At 53.6% G+C, this 16835-nt stretch overlaps 1 protein-coding gene across 1 annotated transcript; it reads right to left on the minus strand.

The window, feature by feature from the left end:
* Positions 1 to 310: 310 nt before the first annotated feature.
* On the minus strand, positions 311 to 12537 carry Fam110a (family with sequence similarity 110 member A). Its single transcript, XM_076849009.2, has 2 exons — positions 12375 to 12537; positions 311 to 1865 (listed from the first exon to the last, which is right to left on the minus strand). Exon 2 carries the CDS (start codon positions 1766 to 1768, stop codon positions 881 to 883), a length of 888 nt encoding a protein of 295 aa, XP_076705124.1. The 5' UTR covers positions 1769 to 1865; positions 12375 to 12537; the 3' UTR covers positions 311 to 880.
* Between the last annotated feature and the right edge of the window lie 4298 nt (positions 12538 to 16835).

Raw genomic sequence — 16835 nt, forward strand, 5'->3', positions numbered from 1 at the left:
TCTCTGAGAGTCCTGCCCCCTTGGGAACTAGGCAGGGTGGGGATGGGGGGACATTCAAGGCTGGGAGGGTGCCGGCATGACTGCCAGACCTTCTACCACAGGCCCACTTCCTGGTGCAGGGGAAGGCCATGGTCCTGTCCCAGCTTTGTCCCCTCTCATTGGCTGGATCTGTCTCCTCCTCTATGAATAAGGCATTCTGAGGACCCTCCCTGGGGCAAGCTCAAGCCAGCCACTGACCTCCTCTACTCCGAAGCTTCCTCCGCCTTCCCCCTGTGAACACAGAAGAGTCTGAAGGCCCAGCCTCGAGAAACAAGCATTTATTAACCAAAGGGAGGGAAGTCAGAGCAGTGCAGACCCCAAACGGCCCCTGCAGTCTACCCACCTCGGCCAGCTGCCAAAGAGCAGGAAGAGCAGCAAATAGGCCCCTTCCTCCCGGCCACCCCCCACCCCAGGGTGAGTTCCCAGGAAGCCAGGGCCCACTGGGTAAGGAAAAGGAAGTCAACAAGGGACAGAAGACAAGGAAGGAAGGAGGAAACAGAGTCACTGGGTAGACAGGCTTGGCACATCCCTCCGTCCCCCACTCCCAATGGGGAGGGCTAAATGGCCAGATGCCAGCCCCACACAGGAACCAAGCAAGGGTTTTGCCCATGTCAGAACCCTTGTATGAAGGGAGGAGGGTCCAAGGCCAAGAGCAACCCTCTCCAGGATCAGTCCTTGCCAGAGGATATTGGTCTAGGTGGAAGCTTCAGCCTCTACACCAAGTTCAAACAAGGGAGCTGCCTCTGGTCTGTCCAGAGACCCAGGCAGCGGATGCAGGAGAGGTCAAGGGCCAAGAGCCTCTCCAAGTTCTGTCCTGTGGTGAATTTCGAGTCCTAGAGGGCTAGCCCTCGGCTGCTGGGGTCTCCCGTGCCTGCCGCAACCCATAGAGCCACTTGATCACGCGGGCATTGCGTTCTACCACGGACACGCCATAGGGGACCCGCTCCTGGGTCCGCTCCTCCACAGTGGCAGAGCTGCGGTGGGAACAGCCCCCCTCAGAGCTGCCTGGCCCAGCACTGGGCCCCGCCAGGGACACGATGTCCGAGCTGGCCCGTGCCAGGTGGGCCACCCCCAACCCCCGTGCCTCCTCTGGATCCAGACCACAGAAGTTAAAAAAGCGCTCAAGGTCGGCAGCTGCCCTGGAGAAGCGCTCACTCAAGTCCGACTTGGAGCGTTGCAAACCCGGTGGCCGGCCTGGGCTGGAGGCGGCGGTGGTGCCAGGTGATGGGCAAGGCCGGGCGGGTGAGGCAGGCAGCGGGCGAACGTCCACTCGGCGGACCGCGGCTGTGCTGGGTGGTGGGCGCGGAGGTGTGGCTGGGGGGTGCTGGAAGGCTCCCTCTGCCCGTCCGGGGGTACGGCTGACCTCGGCAGGTAACACAGGACTGTCACACAAATTGATGAGACTGCTAAGGATGTCCAGGTCCAGCTGGGGCCGGCGACCAGGGCCGGGCAGGGCGCGGCGGCTAGGCGTGAGCACCGTGCGGCGAGTCCCGGGGCTGAAGAGCGGCTGTTTGGACAGCAAAGGCTGCACCGGTTCCTGGCGGGTGTTCGCTACGTGCAGGCTCTTGACGTATTTGGCCTTGTCGGCCTCCAGGCGCTCCACGGCACTGGGTTTCCGCGCTCCGCCGTCCGCTGGCCTCCGCAGGAGGTAGCCGGGAACCTTGGTCCGCAGGCGAAAAGGTAAGGAGGGGGCGGCGGCGGCCGCGGGGCTCAGCGTGTCCACGGGCATGGCCGCTACATCCCCCGAGGGCACGCGTCGGGGCGGACCAGAGAAAGGGGGAGACAGGGATCCCGGCACAGTGTTGGCAGCTGGACGCCGGCAATGGCTGGGGGGAGGAAAGAGAAGGGGCAGAGCTCGCTCAGACAAAGGCTCACCCCGGCTGCGCGAGGATGAGACGCACGTCTTATTATAAGCTGAAGGCCACGCCCCTCCCCGCCGGGAGCCAATCATCAGGCAGCGAGCAACAGCTGAAGGCCCATTGCCCCACCCATATCACCTCCCTCCGGGAGGGCCGCACCAGCCCTGGCAGACAGAGAAAAGGTGTTAAGAGAAGACAGACAGGGCCAGGCCCACCTTCAAGGGAGCAAAGCAGGCTTAGGCTCTGTGACGGGCACCAGCAGGCGGAACCTCAGCGTCCTGTCAACCGCCCCATTTTGTGGATGGGGAAACTGAAGTTCAGGGAGGCAACCAACTTGCTTAAGCTAACCCAGGCTCTGCCTTGCCTCCAAGCAGGGAGGTGCTGGTGACAAGGGTGTTGAGATTAAGTGACCAAGAGAAAGGGCTCTAGTCCCTCTGCACCTGGACTGCCCACAGGAGCCTGGTACCACTTCCACCCCTCACCCTCCCGGGCAGGAAGCTACTCTGTGCCATTCACCTGCCTAGACATGCCATGCCCCAGGCGTGGGAGCTGAGCTGTAGGGGAGGAGCAGAAAATCCCCACCCCTACCCCAGAGGAGTTCAGAACTGGTCAGCCTCCAGTGTGGGACTCCGGCTGATATGTTCCTGTCAACCCTGAGTAATGCTGCTCCAAGGTCACACAGCCCTGCACAGGGGACCCAGCAGACCCTTGATCCGCCAGCAGGTGCTGGAAGGGCAGGTACTCTCAGGCTAGAGGACCCACACCTGAGTGCACAGGTATCCACATGGCCACTCGTACATACATGAGGGCCTCATGTCCCAGGGCTAAGCCAGCCCTGTCCTGTTTCCAAATAAGACCCAGGGCCCAAGGTTCACCACTTTCCCCTGTCCTTCCAGGGCCCTTGGAGACGGAGCAGAAGAAAACCCACCTACCAAGTCCCAAAATTTTTCATCTGCAAAACACAGGGTAGGCATTTAGTCTAAGTCCCCAAAGGGATCTGCAGTTCAGGCCATTTAGACCCGTGTCCAATTAAGTAGCCACTAGCCCCATGGGTCTATTCAACCTTAACCAAAAATTCAAATTAAATAAAAACTTAAATTCAGCTCCTGAATCACAGAAGCAGTTCTCAAGAGCTGCGTGGCCAGTGGTCCCTGCACAGGGAGGCTACCTTCAGGTACGGCTCACAGCCCATGCGAGTATTCATTGAATCAAAAGGTACACGGAAGCCAGGTGTGAATGTAGACGGAGATGAAGCACAGAGGGACACCCCAAGCCCTCGGCAGGCACACAGGCACAAGTGCATGCAAAGTCTACTTTCTTAACTCTGCATCTCCAGTAATACTGAATTTTAAAACACTGCACATTCTGGACACATAAAACATGGCTGCAAACATACTGCTCCCCCTCACCCCAGTCTCCAGCTTGAGACCTCAGCAGCAGTGTTGAGAGTACAACCTTGGGCCCGGCTGGCCCCACAGCCAGCGCTGCCCCGGAGGGAGAAGGGATGGGCAGGTGGGAAGGGAAGGCCAGCCCCACTCAGGACAGAACCCCAGGAAGGTCTGAGGGAGGAGCCGCCCTCCCAGCTGTGTTGAGGTGGCCAGACTCTGCCCCGCCCGCCCCCACTCCCCATCGGGCTGCTGCCACCCAAACCAGTCAAACCCGTTGGTGGCAGAGGCGGATCCCTCCCAAGCACCAACGGGAAGCGGGGAGGAAGGAGGTCAGATGAGCAAAGCCAGGTCAGAAGCCCCTCTGGAGCTCGGCTCTGACACCCACTTCCTCTGACCGAACCTGCTGACCCCAGGGTCCCCTCCAGCTGAGCAAGTCACCAAGCCCAGCTTTGGAGCACTGGTCCAGGGCCAGTGCTCACCCACCCACCTTGGTGCTTGCCCTGAGATGGCTTCAGGCAAGACACCGGCCTCTCAACACACCAGGTTTCCTTATCTGTGAAATGCAGCTAAAAATAGACCTCCCTGGGGAGTCAGGTGGCTCTAAGCCAGAAGAGATGACAGGTCAAGAATGTCTGCAGCACCTGGGGAAAGGGTGGCCCTCCACTCGCTGTTCTGCATTATGACTCTGAACATCAGACACCACCCCCCAGAAGCCTGCTCCACAAGGGCGTCTAAGCCCCCGTCATGAACAGAGGCGCACAAAACAGAGGTTAATCGGTGGGCAGACCTGCACAGTCCCATGTCACAGGGGGAAAGATGAAATGCAGTGACCCCTGTGAGGGGAAGCCTTGGCCCCAATCACCAGGTGGAACTATGTCCTCTCTATGGCCTCCTCCCACCGCCCAAGGCCCCACCCGTGGATTTTTCAAATGCTGCCCACAAAACCCAACAGACCCTTCTCCCTGGGCCTGGCAGGCCACCTGGCCCACCCTCCCCAGCCCCTTCTCCTTCCCCAGCCTGTGTTATCCTCAGGAGGCCATGGAATGGGTGGGGAAACTGGGGTTCCAGGTTTGGCAGCTGCTCCCCCTCACTTCTTGGAAATCCTCTAAAAAGCAGTGAAGTCCTCTAGCGAAGCGGCATGCTGTGTGACACCCAATACCGGCTGCCCTCTCTGAACCTGGGTCGATCTTTATCTCAAATGAGGGGACTGACGACACGATTCCTGCGACCCCGTTAAGTTTGAAAGGGGAGCACCTGCCCTCGAGGTCCCTGCCACTGCGGGAGGGAAGAGCACGGGGTTGCCCCCACCAGGGCCAGAGGACCCTCTCCCACCCCCGCCAGCACCTACCTGGCTGCGCGGTGCTGCTGCCCTGCCGGAGCTCCTCGCCGGCCCACCTGGGGCTCAGGTTACCCGCCTTTGCGCAACTTCCGGCGGCTGCGGGCAGGTGAACCCGCCAGCCCGGGTATTACCCAAAAGGGGGAAGTAAGCCAGGCAGGGGCTGGAGCCGAGCCCCATGCACTGACAGCTGGCTGGGTGCCCGGACGGCAGGGAGCTCCTCCTCGGGACAGCCCACAGCACGTGGGGCGACATTCAAGCCCCTTTGACGCTGTCAGGAAGCACGGAGCTGAGGGGTGGGAAACCGCGCCCCTCCCTCAGTCTCCGCCACCCTGCGTCCTCTCCCGTGCAGGGCTGCGAAAGTGGCTCTCCCGGGTTAATTAACCCACTTGACTCTACCTCCCGGGACGGGACGCGATGAGGTCAGCTCCACTGTTATCCCCAGTGGACGCAGGAATGCAAAACTGAGGCTGGGATGGACCCAGCCTCCCTCCAGTCCCCCAGGCCGACCAACCTGGGCACTTCCCCCAGATCAACTCCTCCTCCCCGGCAGCTCTGGGGGGTTGCTGCCCCCTCTAGTCTATGAACGAGGAGACTCGGACACTGAGGGGCAGGCCAGTGTGAGCTCCAAGCAGCTAGAGCCATAATAGTGATGGTACTGGAGTTCAAGGCCAGGCACTGCAGTTACTCAAACCTCCAGGCCTCCAGGAGGCAGGCACTCTGTGACCCTATTTTACAGAAGAGGCTGGGGCACTGCCCACAAAGGAACCCCTGAGAGGGCCATGGCTGTGTCCCCTCAGCCACCCTGAGCCCCCTGTGCCACCCAGGTGGGTGCTAGATCAGGCTGTTTTCCACTGGGATCCGGAGGCCCAGGGAAAGAGGTGTCCTCAGGCCTCAGAGGGGGAAGGCCCGAGGAGTCGGTTCCATTCCTGTGTCTGGGTATAAGACCATTGCCCCCAACAATGGCACACAGGCTCCCTGCTTGGTCCTCCACTGAGGCAGCAGTAGGTGACAGGGAGAGGAACTTCCTGAGGCACTGGTAGTAGGACACAGAGCAACAGAGGATTCCCACAACACAGGGAAGAGCCAGCCTCCTCCCTGCGGCCCCTGCTCCAGGCACTGTTCTAGACTCCAGCTCGTGTTCACTTACCTCATTCTCACACCCACTCACACTCATTCTCACACTCTTCTGAGGCAGGTACTACCATTATGCCTGTTTTTCAGATAAGAAAACTGAGGCACAGAGAAGGGAGGCCACCTGTTCAAGGTCATACAGCAGGCAAAGAGCAGAGCCAGGATTTGAGCCCAGGCTTGGGTCGGGGGGTCCGGGGGAGGAAGAAGAGTTTGCAATCTTGGGCTTTGGCCACTCATCAGATGTATCCTCCAGGGAACCCCTAAAGAATCCACAGCCTCTGTGGGTCCCAGAAGGATGGTCACCTTCAGAAGCACACCCAAGCTATAGTTCCAGGCCTCAATTTCCTTAGTTGTAAAATGGGGAAAATAATGGCAATGTTTTCCCAACAAGCCAAACCTCGTCATTGCTGGGCTGAAACCTTTCTGTGGTTAAGGAGTGGAGCTCTCCAGCCCCCCAGGACCAAGAACTTGCTTACCGCTCCCACCTTATCGCCAGCCTCTTTCCCACTCCAGCCACGGAGCCCGCCCTGGAAGGTGCTGAGTTCTTTCCTGCCTCAGGGCCTTTGCACCACTTGCTCCCTGCCTGCAATCTCTCACTCCATCACCCCATATCTCACTTCAAATGCCAACTTCTCAGAGAGGCCTCCATGCCCACCCCAAGCAGCTTCCACCAGTGCACTCACCCCTTTTCTTCCAAGCATTCACACACTCGGTCACTTTAGATGTTCATTTATGTGTCGCTCCCACTGGGTTCCGCCACACCCTTCCATATTTTCTCCCTCTGGAGACCAAACACAAGAGGAAACAGAGTGACGTTCAGCCAAGGGGCTGAACTGGGAGCGGGGCCACCTTCAAGATGAGCACATTAAATGCACACAGCTTCTCTGCTTGTCAGTCGCACCTCAGTTAAAAATGAAGACGGGAATAAACCAAAAGGCGGTCGGGAATGACACGGAAGTGCTGTTGTGACCTCGGTGCACCTTATCAGGAGCGTCTGACAGCAGTTTGTCCTCAGCGATGACTGATTAACTGGGTGAGGAAATGCCTGCCAAGTTTCCCCTGCAGCGATCCGAGTTTCCCTTTATAATTAATAATTACCTGTGGGAGGGAACAAAGCGACCAGGCCCCTCGCCACCAGCCTCCTCCCACCCCCACCTTGCGGCTGGCCTTCCCAGACCTGCCCCCCTGGCCCCAGGTCTCCTCCACTGCAGGGGGACCCTGGCCACTGCTGGTCAAGCCCCGTTCTTCCTCCATGGACACCAACCCAACAAAACCCTCTGCTGCGGGCAGCGCCCCACCCGCCCAGCCCTGGCCCCTCTGTCGGGTGCTGCAGGGACTCCAGAACCAACCTGCTCGGGCTCCAGTCCCAGCTCGTCAGCAACTAGCTGAGACCTCAGTAAGTTCCTCGCCGTCCCACGCCTCAGTTTCCCCACGGTCACCCAGGGTCCAACAGTGACTCCCACCCAACACGAGGCCTGTGTGTGGCAACTGCCACCAAAGTGTGAGCTGTGCTCATTGTCCGATCCCGCAGGTCTCCAGGGCTCAGCTCCTGGGCGAGGCCTCCATCAGCCCAGAACCGCGAGCACCGCTGCAGAGACGGCAAGTCAAAGAGCAGCACGGGAACAGTAAGACCGGGAGTGCTTTGACCAGACACCCTCCACAGACACATAAGCAGCCAGGAGTTCAAGACAAGATGCTCAAAGCACCTATCACTAGGAAATGCAAATCGAAGCCAGGAGACACCACCTTACAGCCATTAAGACAGTCATTATCCAGAAATATACCAAGAGACAATAGCAAGGGTTGATGAGGACCTGGAGAAATTAGACCCTTGTGCACTGGTGTTGGGGATCTAAAATGGTACAGTGCTGGGAAAACCAGTATGCAGTTCCTCAAAAAAAAAAAAAAAAAAAAAAAATTATCAGCCATGCTCAGTGTTGCGCTCTGTAATCCCAGCTGCTTGGGAGGCCAAGGCAGGAGGACTGAATTCAAAGCCAACCTCAGCAAGGCCCTAAGTAACTTAGGGAGACCCTGTCTCTAAATAAAATATAAAAAGAGCTGGGAATGTGGCTCATTGGTCAAGCACCTCTGGGTTCAATCCCCAGTACCAAAAAGAAAAAAAAAATTAAACAGAAAATCGCCATAGTATCACCCCTCAATTCTGCTTCTGAGTGTATACCCCAAAAAATCAAAACAGAGACTAAAGGAGCATCTGTACACCCTCGCCCACAGCATCATTATCAAATCACTGAAAGGTGGAAGAGGCCCCAGTGGCCCAGGAGGCGGAGACAGGAGGATCGCAAGTTCAAAGCCAGCCTCAGTAACGGTGAAGTGCTAAGCAGCTCAGTGAGACCCTGTCTCTAAATAAAATACAAAATAGGGCTGGGGGATGGGCTCAAACTGAAAAGCTTCTTCTCCACAAAAGAAACAATCAACGAGGTGAAGAGACAGCCTACATTTTGGGACCAAATTTTTGCCACACGCATGTCAGATAGAGCACCAATCTCCAGGATATATAAAGAACGAAAAAACTTAACACTAAGACAAACAAACAAACAAACAAAAACCCCACCCAATCAATAAATGGGCTAAGGAGCTGAACAGACAATTCTCAGAAAAAGATATACATTCAATCAACAAATATATGAGAAAATGTTCAACATCTCTAGTAATTCAGAATGGCAGCCATCAAGAGTACAGACAATAATAAGTGTTGGCGATGTGGGGAAAAGGCACACCCATACATTGCTGGTGGGACTGCAAATTGGTGCAACAACTTTGGAAAACAGTGTGGAGATTCCTTGGAAAACTTGGAATGGAACCACCATTTGACCCAGCTATCCCACTCCTCAATCTATACCGAAGGACTTAAAATCAGCACACAATAGTGATGCAGCCACATCAATGTTCATAGCAGCTCAATAGCTAAACTGTGGAACCAACCTCAATGCCCTTCAATAGATGAATGGATAAAGAAACTGCAGTATATATATCCACAATGGAATATTACTCTGCATTAAAAGGGAATAAAAATGGCATTTGCAGGTGAATGGGTGGAGTTGGAGAATACCATGCTAAGTGAAGTAAGCCAATCCCAAAAAAACAAAGGCTGAATGTTCTCCCTGATAAGTGAATATTGATCCATAATGGGGGGAGGGTGTGTGGAGAAACTTTGGTTGGGCAAAGGTGAGGGAGGGGTGAAGAGGGAATATTCAGGCAGGAAAGACGGTGGAATGAGATGGACATCATTACCCTAGGTACATGGATGACTGCACATATGGTGTGACGCTACATCGTGTACAACCACAGAAATGAAAAGTTGTGCTGCAATTGTGTACAATGAGTCAAAATGCATTCTGCTGCATACATACCTAATTTTAATTAATTAATTAATAATTTTTTAAAACTAGGAAAATAAGGCTGGGGATGTGGCTTAGTGGTTGAGTGCCCCTGAGTTCAATCCCCAGTACCCCCTCAAAAAAAAAAAAAGGTGGAAGAAACCCAAGTGTCCATCAATGAATGAAGAAATGGATAAGCAAAACGTGGTGAGATATATATAAAATATTTTTCATTCTTAAAAATGGAGGAAATCAGGGCTGGGGCTGGCGCTGGGGCTCAGTGGTAGAGCACTCGCACATAAGGCATTGGGTTCAATCCTTAGCACCACATAAAAATAAAAAAAAGGTATTATGTCCATCTATTACTAAAATATAAATATATATATATATATATATATATATATATATATATATTTTTTTTTTTTTTTTTTAATGTAGGAAATGGGAAGTCAGTGTTTATTGGGCATGGAGTTTCAGTTTGGGAAAAGTTCTGGTGGTGGAAGGTGTTGATACTTTCAACAAAATGTGAATGTACCTAATGTCACTGAACTGCACACTTAAAAAGCAGTTAAGGTGGTCAATTTTATATACAAGCAAAGGGGAGAGCACAAGCATGCAATCTGGAACTCCACAGGCTTCCTAGATTCGAATTCCACTTCTAGGTGACCTTGTGCAAGTTTTAAACCCCTCTCACACTGTCCCTCTGCAAGACAGAAATGATATCAGCAGCAGCTCCACAAGGAGACAAGGGAATGAAATGCATTCATACTTGTAGAGCCCCGAGTACACAGTAAGTGCTCAGGAGGTATTAGTGATTTTCGCCCTTCTTTCAAGGCTGGGAGGTGGGGCTTCTGATGTTTGTCATTTTTATGACACTCTATACCCTCCCCTCCCCCTTCCCTCCACCTGCTTCTCTCCTTCTGGCCCAGATTGGTAGAGACAGGGAGGCCCTTGCCTGCCCCAGAGGAGGATCAGGAAGGCTCCAGGAAGGGACAGGGGCCAGCCAGTGGGGCAGCCCAGCTCCATTTCAGCCCAGCTGTCCAGGTCAGAGACACCCCTTGGGCATCCTCCAGGGCCATGCCAGGTCCCAGGCTATTTCTGGAGTCTTCCTGACGCTCCTGTCCTGGCCTGCCCAGCAGTCAGCCATGCCCAGAACAACCCTGCACAAACCTCAGGAAGGGAGAGATGAGCCAGCTGTGGGAGGGGTGTGGGTGTGGAAGCCTCGGGCACTGAGCTCCTGCCTGGGCCACCCATGTGCCCACCTCCACAACTCAATATTCTGGGCCTCAGTTTGCACCTGAGGTTGCAAAATGGGGAAAGGGGCCTTGAACAGGGTCTGAATGAGGGAGAAATCACAGGCTAGACCTTGGGGAGGGACCTGGCACACAGGAGGGATGGCGGGGGTGAGACAGAGCCAGAGCCAAGCCCACTTCCTGTCCTAGAGTGCCCTCTGCCTAGGCCTGACCTCATCATCATGGTGTTTTATCTCAGCCCAGAGATGTGAAGAAACTTGCCAAAGTCACATAGCAAGTCAGTGACAGATCACAGACAGGGCAGTGATCTCATAATTTTATTTATACTTAATCACTAAATATAAATATTTAATGATTTTTTTTTCAATGCACGTGTTTCAAAACTCAAAAACTTTAAAGGGAATAAAGTTTTAAAAAGCCAAATAATCAACTCCCTCCCACCTCTGTCCCCAGCCCTCCTCCTCACGGCACCACTGGGACACACAGTTGTGTACCCTTCCAGAGAAACCTGAGGCACACGCAAGCGAGTAGGGACATACATTCTTTCTCTTCTTCTAGACATACAGTATCACGCTGTGCATGTTGTTTTCACTTGCTCTTTGACTCAGTATATATGTTGTTCTTGATGCTACATCAGTACATAAACAGATTTCAATTATTTCCCATCAGTCCCTGTGCCACGCAGTTTAGCATCCATCTGTCCTGTGCATCTGTTACAAACCACACTGCAGGTGCAGCATCACTGCACCTATAGCATTGTCTAGAAGTGGGACAGCTGAATCAGGGGATGCACTTATAACTGTGACAGAGATGGGGGAAGAGCTGCGCTCCACGGAGGCTGCCTGACTTGACCTCCCACCAGCAGAAATCACAGCGTATTGTCAGCAGATGCCAGTTAATCAAGTTACCTTGATTACCAAGGTTTGGGGCTCCCTAGATTTTGTGCTGGTAGTGAGTTTCTAACTTGCCTCATCCTGCCCCTGCCCTGCACCACATTCCAGTGGCTAATAGACAAAGTATATAGGGCCTAAGGTGGAGCAGATATTACTGAGAAAAGCAAAGCGTGCCAAGAGGCCAGATCGTATGAAGTCAACAGGCATTTGTTGAAAGAATGAATGAATGTGGCTTGTTTTCTTCCTGAGTGTCCAAGTTCCTCTTCCCAAAGCCAGGGGGAGTGTACAGAGAAGCGGATAAGAATTCCCTTCGGAAGAGATGCAAGACATTCAAATCCTATAAGTCTATGGGTCAAAGCCTCAAAGATGAAAGCCAGACACTAGGAGCCAACCCCTGCGTGGCTAAGTCTGTGACAGCCTCCACCTACAAAAGGAGACCCACAATAGCAACCCGCGGGGAGGGGCATACCCAGGAGGCTGAGCAGAGTCAAACCTAAATTAGATGCTCCACCCTGGGAAGGTCCAAGCCTCAATCCCAACTCCAAAGTCTCTATGACCAGTGGCTTTGGTTTAGAGACTGCCCCAACCCGCCTTCCAACCCGGGGCAGGCTCCCAAGAGGCCAGCAGCGACTTGCAGAGCCTTGGAATCTGCTGCCCACCCACCCAGAATCTAGCCCAGAAACGTCAGCCTCGTCTTATCCCCAAAGAGAGGCCCTCTAGGGACAAGGGTCTCAAATGAACCCTGAGTTGGGACCCTCTAGGGACAAGGGTCTCAAACGAACCCCGAGTCCAGCCGCTGGGGAAGGAAAACGGGTGTCAGAAGGGGTATCCCAAGGACGGTACGGGGAGGGGCCGGGGCGTCGAGGATCCAGCCGGGGTTCCAGGAGCCGCGCCCCTGCCCTCAGGAGCTCAGAAAGTGGCCACCACTTGTCATGGGGTCTCTCCACACGTGGCTGTGAGGTGACGCGGAAGGACGTGGACTCCCGGTGGCTCCTCAGGGCCTAGGGCTCTGCCCCAGCCTCGGCGTCCCCACTGTGACTCAGGACGCGGGGGCTGCGCGGGGACCACGCACCCGGCAGGCGCTCGGTGAAGGGCCTCGGACCCGGGCTCGCACCCGCGGCACCGCGCGCTCACCTGGAGCCCGCGCTAGGCGTGTCCGGCTCCTCCGTCGCGGGCACTGGAGAGGCTGACAGCTCGGACCCGGCGGGAGGCGGAGGCCCCAGCGCCGCGTGGGACCCAGCGGCTTCCTCCAGGAAGCCCTCCACCCGCGACGGAGCAGGTGGCCCCGGCTGCCCGACGGCCCCGCCCGAGCGGAGGAAGGGGAAGTGAGCGTGCCCCCCCCCCGTCGCCGGAATGGTTCGCCCCGGACTTCCTGATTGGTTCCTCGCTTCCGTTCGAACGCCGCGCCGTCCCGGTTGCCGGGCAACCGCTTAGCATCGGTCGCGTGAAGCCAGCGCCGCGACCCGGCAGCCGGCCGGGCTCCGCCCATCTGGCTCCAGCCTCTTCCCGCCGAGCCGATTCTGCCACCGCGAGGGGTTCTTTCCCTTTCTTCTCCTTCCCCCTCTTCCAGCTGGGACTTCCTCTGCTGGAAGAGGTACTAGTCAGGGGCCGGGGACTAGTTCCCAGTCCCAACTTAGCAACTAGCTTGCTAAGTGACCTCGGGCAAGCCCCTTCCCCTCTCCATTTTCTTAACTGCTCAATGATGAGCAAGTTTTAAAATGTGTGTATCCCGCTGTCCCGAAATTTGCAGAGAAACGACAAACGATATAACCAAAAATTAATATTGCCCAGCGTTATTCATCATAGCAAAATTATGGAAACAACCCCAGTGTCCATCAAAAGGGGATTGATTATATGTAAGTCTGACCTGTGGAAGAGCTAAGTTAATTGAGTTTTTTACATACCCGATAGCTTTATATGACTTAACTCTGGTCAGTGCTCATGATATAACCCTCTGAGTTAGTACCTTTAATTATTCCCACTTTCCAATGAGGCATATTATGCAGCCATTAAAAATTATGCAGTTAAACGGCATTTAAAGATATGGAGAAATGGTAAGGAAGTATTACATTTAAAAATCTGTTTCAAAGCTGTATGTACAGCATAAATGCTATCAAATACATAACCAAAATATCCTGTGAACATATGGATAATCATCCATGATAGGAGGGCTTCTTTAAGAAAAGAAATACAAAATTAAAACTAGGAATTTAAGTAACAAGTGAAGATTTGGTTAAAGAGAAAAGAAACTCCCAAATGACAAATTTCAAAAACATCATAGAAACCTAGAAAAATAACATGATGTTTATTAGTTCCATGGGATTGACACACCCATGGAACACTCTCCACACACCAGCTTCCAGCTCCATGCTTACATTTCAGGCCTGGGACTGGGCATTGTAAGATCATATGCGTCTGCACTGAGATGCAACCTCTGACTCTGCACCTTTGTGTCACAACATTAAGTTGAGTCAGCGCGGTATGTTCAGTGGAGGTTTTCCTGAAGCCGTTCCTATAACAGGTCAGTTAGTAAAACTGTGAATAGTCACAAAAATGACTGGAAACTTGCGGGTCAAAAGTCTGCCCCAGCGCTGAGGCAGCCACAGAGGTCCTACCTCTTACCAGTCCCTGCCATCATGCTGGAAGGATTTCAGATGTGTCACTGAGATCAGTAGGCACAGTTTAATAGAGGGGATGGGAACGTGAGTTCAAAGCCAGCCTCAACAACCCAGCAAAGCTCTAAGCAACTTAATGAGACCCTGTCTCTAAATAAAAAAAAAAATAAAAATAAAAAGGGCAGGGGGGTGCGGCTCAGTGGTTATGGGCCCTGGGTTCAACCCTGACGGGGGAGGAAGAGGTGATGGGAAAAGGGGACACTCTCAAGGGAAGGAGCGGGTCCTCTCAGAGAGAAGGACAGTGGATCCTTCCTGCTCTCCAGTATTACTGGGGACCCCATGGAAGATTCCCGAGAGTCCCACCCAGGTCCACTTTTTGACTTTTGACTGGCAACAGGATGACATCCGATTTCAAGTCCCCACTATACATGGTAAAGATGCAGGACAACTCTAGGTCCCTTTGGCCCTTGCTGACGGGTTCTAATTAGAACTTATTCTAACAGATTTTATGGTTAGGGGGAATCATCCTTATTTCCCAGAATTTTGGAACCTGGTGTGTGTAAAAGTCACAAAAGTGCCCCCTTCAGGGTAACTTGTGTCTTTATTGGCATTTCAAGCCTACATTTCTCCAGCAGGTAGCAGGTTGTTTGCTAAGGAATGGGACATGTCCTACTGACTGAGGCCGGGCAGGGCTGCAGGTACATTGCTTCTTCAAAGAAAGCAAGTGAGGGGCAGCCCAGTCAGCCCAGGGTATAGAGCTGTTCCTTAGCTTCACGTTCCCACCCCTGCATTGGTCCTCCCTATAGACACCATACAAATAAGCTCCACTCGGCTGTCGGAATCCTCTGAGCTAGCTGTCCCAGGCGCTCACACCTGCCCCGACATCACCCGATGTGGAGTGAAGTAGGCAGTGTATTCAACAGAGCGAGGTTAAAATATCCTACTTTGGCAAACACAGCGCTAGGTGCCCTGCAGATCCCAGCCTCCCTGTTGCTAAACGGGAATAGCAACAGTGGTGTTGATTGGATTCTTCTCCGAGGAGTATAATTTAAATCAGGGCTTGGGAGATGGTTGAGATGTCTGGATAAAAGCCCTCTGACACTTGCGCAAAAGATGTCTCTTCCTGGGCAAACAATAAACAACACAAAACAAAAGCCCCGAGGTTCACTTCCAGATGAAGAAGGTGAAGCAGACAGAGGGCAGAAGGGGTGGCCACCAGGACCCCAGATTAGGCCATAGGAAGAGATGACATTTGGGCACACACTTCGATTCTAGGACTCTGGGCATCTTTGTGTGCCAACGGCATGTGAGAGATGTCCCCTGTGTCCTAGGAGTTGTTACAAACACCTGCTGTGAATTCAGAGTGATTCAAAGCATCCCCGTGGGAAGAGAGTCCAGATAATAAGAAGGTGAACCAAGTGTCATTAACTGACTTGAATAACAGGTTGTTTGCTGAGGAATGTGACATGTCCTATTGACTTAGGCCAGGATGCTGGACGTCGTGGTGGCTTTATCCTGACCCAGCACATGAGTAGCAACAGCACTCGCCCTGTTGACAGGCCTGTGGTTCAGAATGTGGGTTCTGCCTCCTCCAGAACCTGACCTTGCCACTCTTCATTCCACTCCCTGGAAACCAAGATGGAATCAGCTCAGATGACCGCTCCCCATCTCCCGTGCACCCCGTGCACCTCGGGGTTCTGTTCTGTTTTGATTTATTTGATTTAAAGGGTACAAGTGTTAACGCACATCTGATCTTTTCTGGAAGGACCCAACAGAAACGGATTCCTTGGTGGCAATTTGAGGTGACTGGGGAATGGGGAGCGATAAAAGCTTTTACAACATAGGTTCTATATCTTTGGGATTTTGTGCCTTGAAAACATATAGCGTATTTTTAAAAGCATAAGACACATTTCAGATAATCCATGAGAAAAGAAACAAGGCAGTGGGCATGAGATGGAGATGCCCCTTCTGGTCATATTTCCTAACAAGACCGAACAAATTTAAATGCTGTATCAGGAGGTCAGTACTTTGCTTTCAGAAATTGACCCAAAGCGATTAATGCAGACTCAAAAGACCTAACAAGACTGTTTCCTGTAGTATGTCTACTGAAAGAAAGAAGAGGAAAAGGAGAAGAGGAAGAGGAGGAGGGCATTGGGGGAGGACAGTCCCATGCTCACCACCTGACCATGGGGCGATGATGATGGTGGTGGCCCTTGGGACTCTCCCAGGGTCTCTTGTGCGGTTTCATCTGAAGGCTGTGCAAGGGAGGTTGGTGCGTGGCTGGGTAGCAGGTGCCCAGCAGCCAGGAGCTGCAGACTCGGGTGAGTGGGGGTGGGGGGCAGAGCCTCCTCCCACTCTTCTTGTAAGGCTGCAATCCCATCATGAAGGCCGGTCCCCAGCTAACCCTAATCACGTCCTGAAGGTCCCATCTTCAGTCACCACTACACTGGAGGTCAGTGCTTCAATATATGAATTTTGGGGACACACGCTGAATCCCTAACACAGGGCTATACAAAGCAACTGCGGGGCTTCCTGCCCAGATCCCCAGAGACCCCACACGCTCACCTGAGGCCACTGAGCACAGAATGAGGGGGTAAACAGTCTTGGGGTGGGGGGTGGGTAGGGACAGGCCTGCAGCTGAGGGAGGAGCATCAGGCCTGAGCCTCAGAGAGGAACGGCCCCAGTGGGGTCTCGTCAGCTCTCCAAATCCTGGGACTTCCACGGCCCAGGAGCAAAGAATGAGGTTTGCATCTGAACCTCTGGAAATGTTTGATCCAGAGGGCTTCGAATCCTTAGAATCCTCAGTCTAAAGCCCTGGGATCCCGCCACCCTGGGCTCTCAGAAAGAATTACAGAAAGCAGAAGCTAAAATGGCCCTAGGGTCATCATCTGTCGCACACAAAGAAGTCAGAGTGGAAAGACACAGAGCTGAGTCAAACCCAGCGCTTCCAGAACCAGGGGAAGGGAGGGATGACGGTTTC

This window comes from Callospermophilus lateralis, chromosome 3 (genome assembly GCF_048772815.1).
Source record: "Callospermophilus lateralis isolate mCalLat2 chromosome 3, mCalLat2.hap1, whole genome shotgun sequence".
NCBI lineage: Eukaryota > Metazoa > Chordata > Mammalia > Rodentia > Sciuridae > Callospermophilus > Callospermophilus lateralis.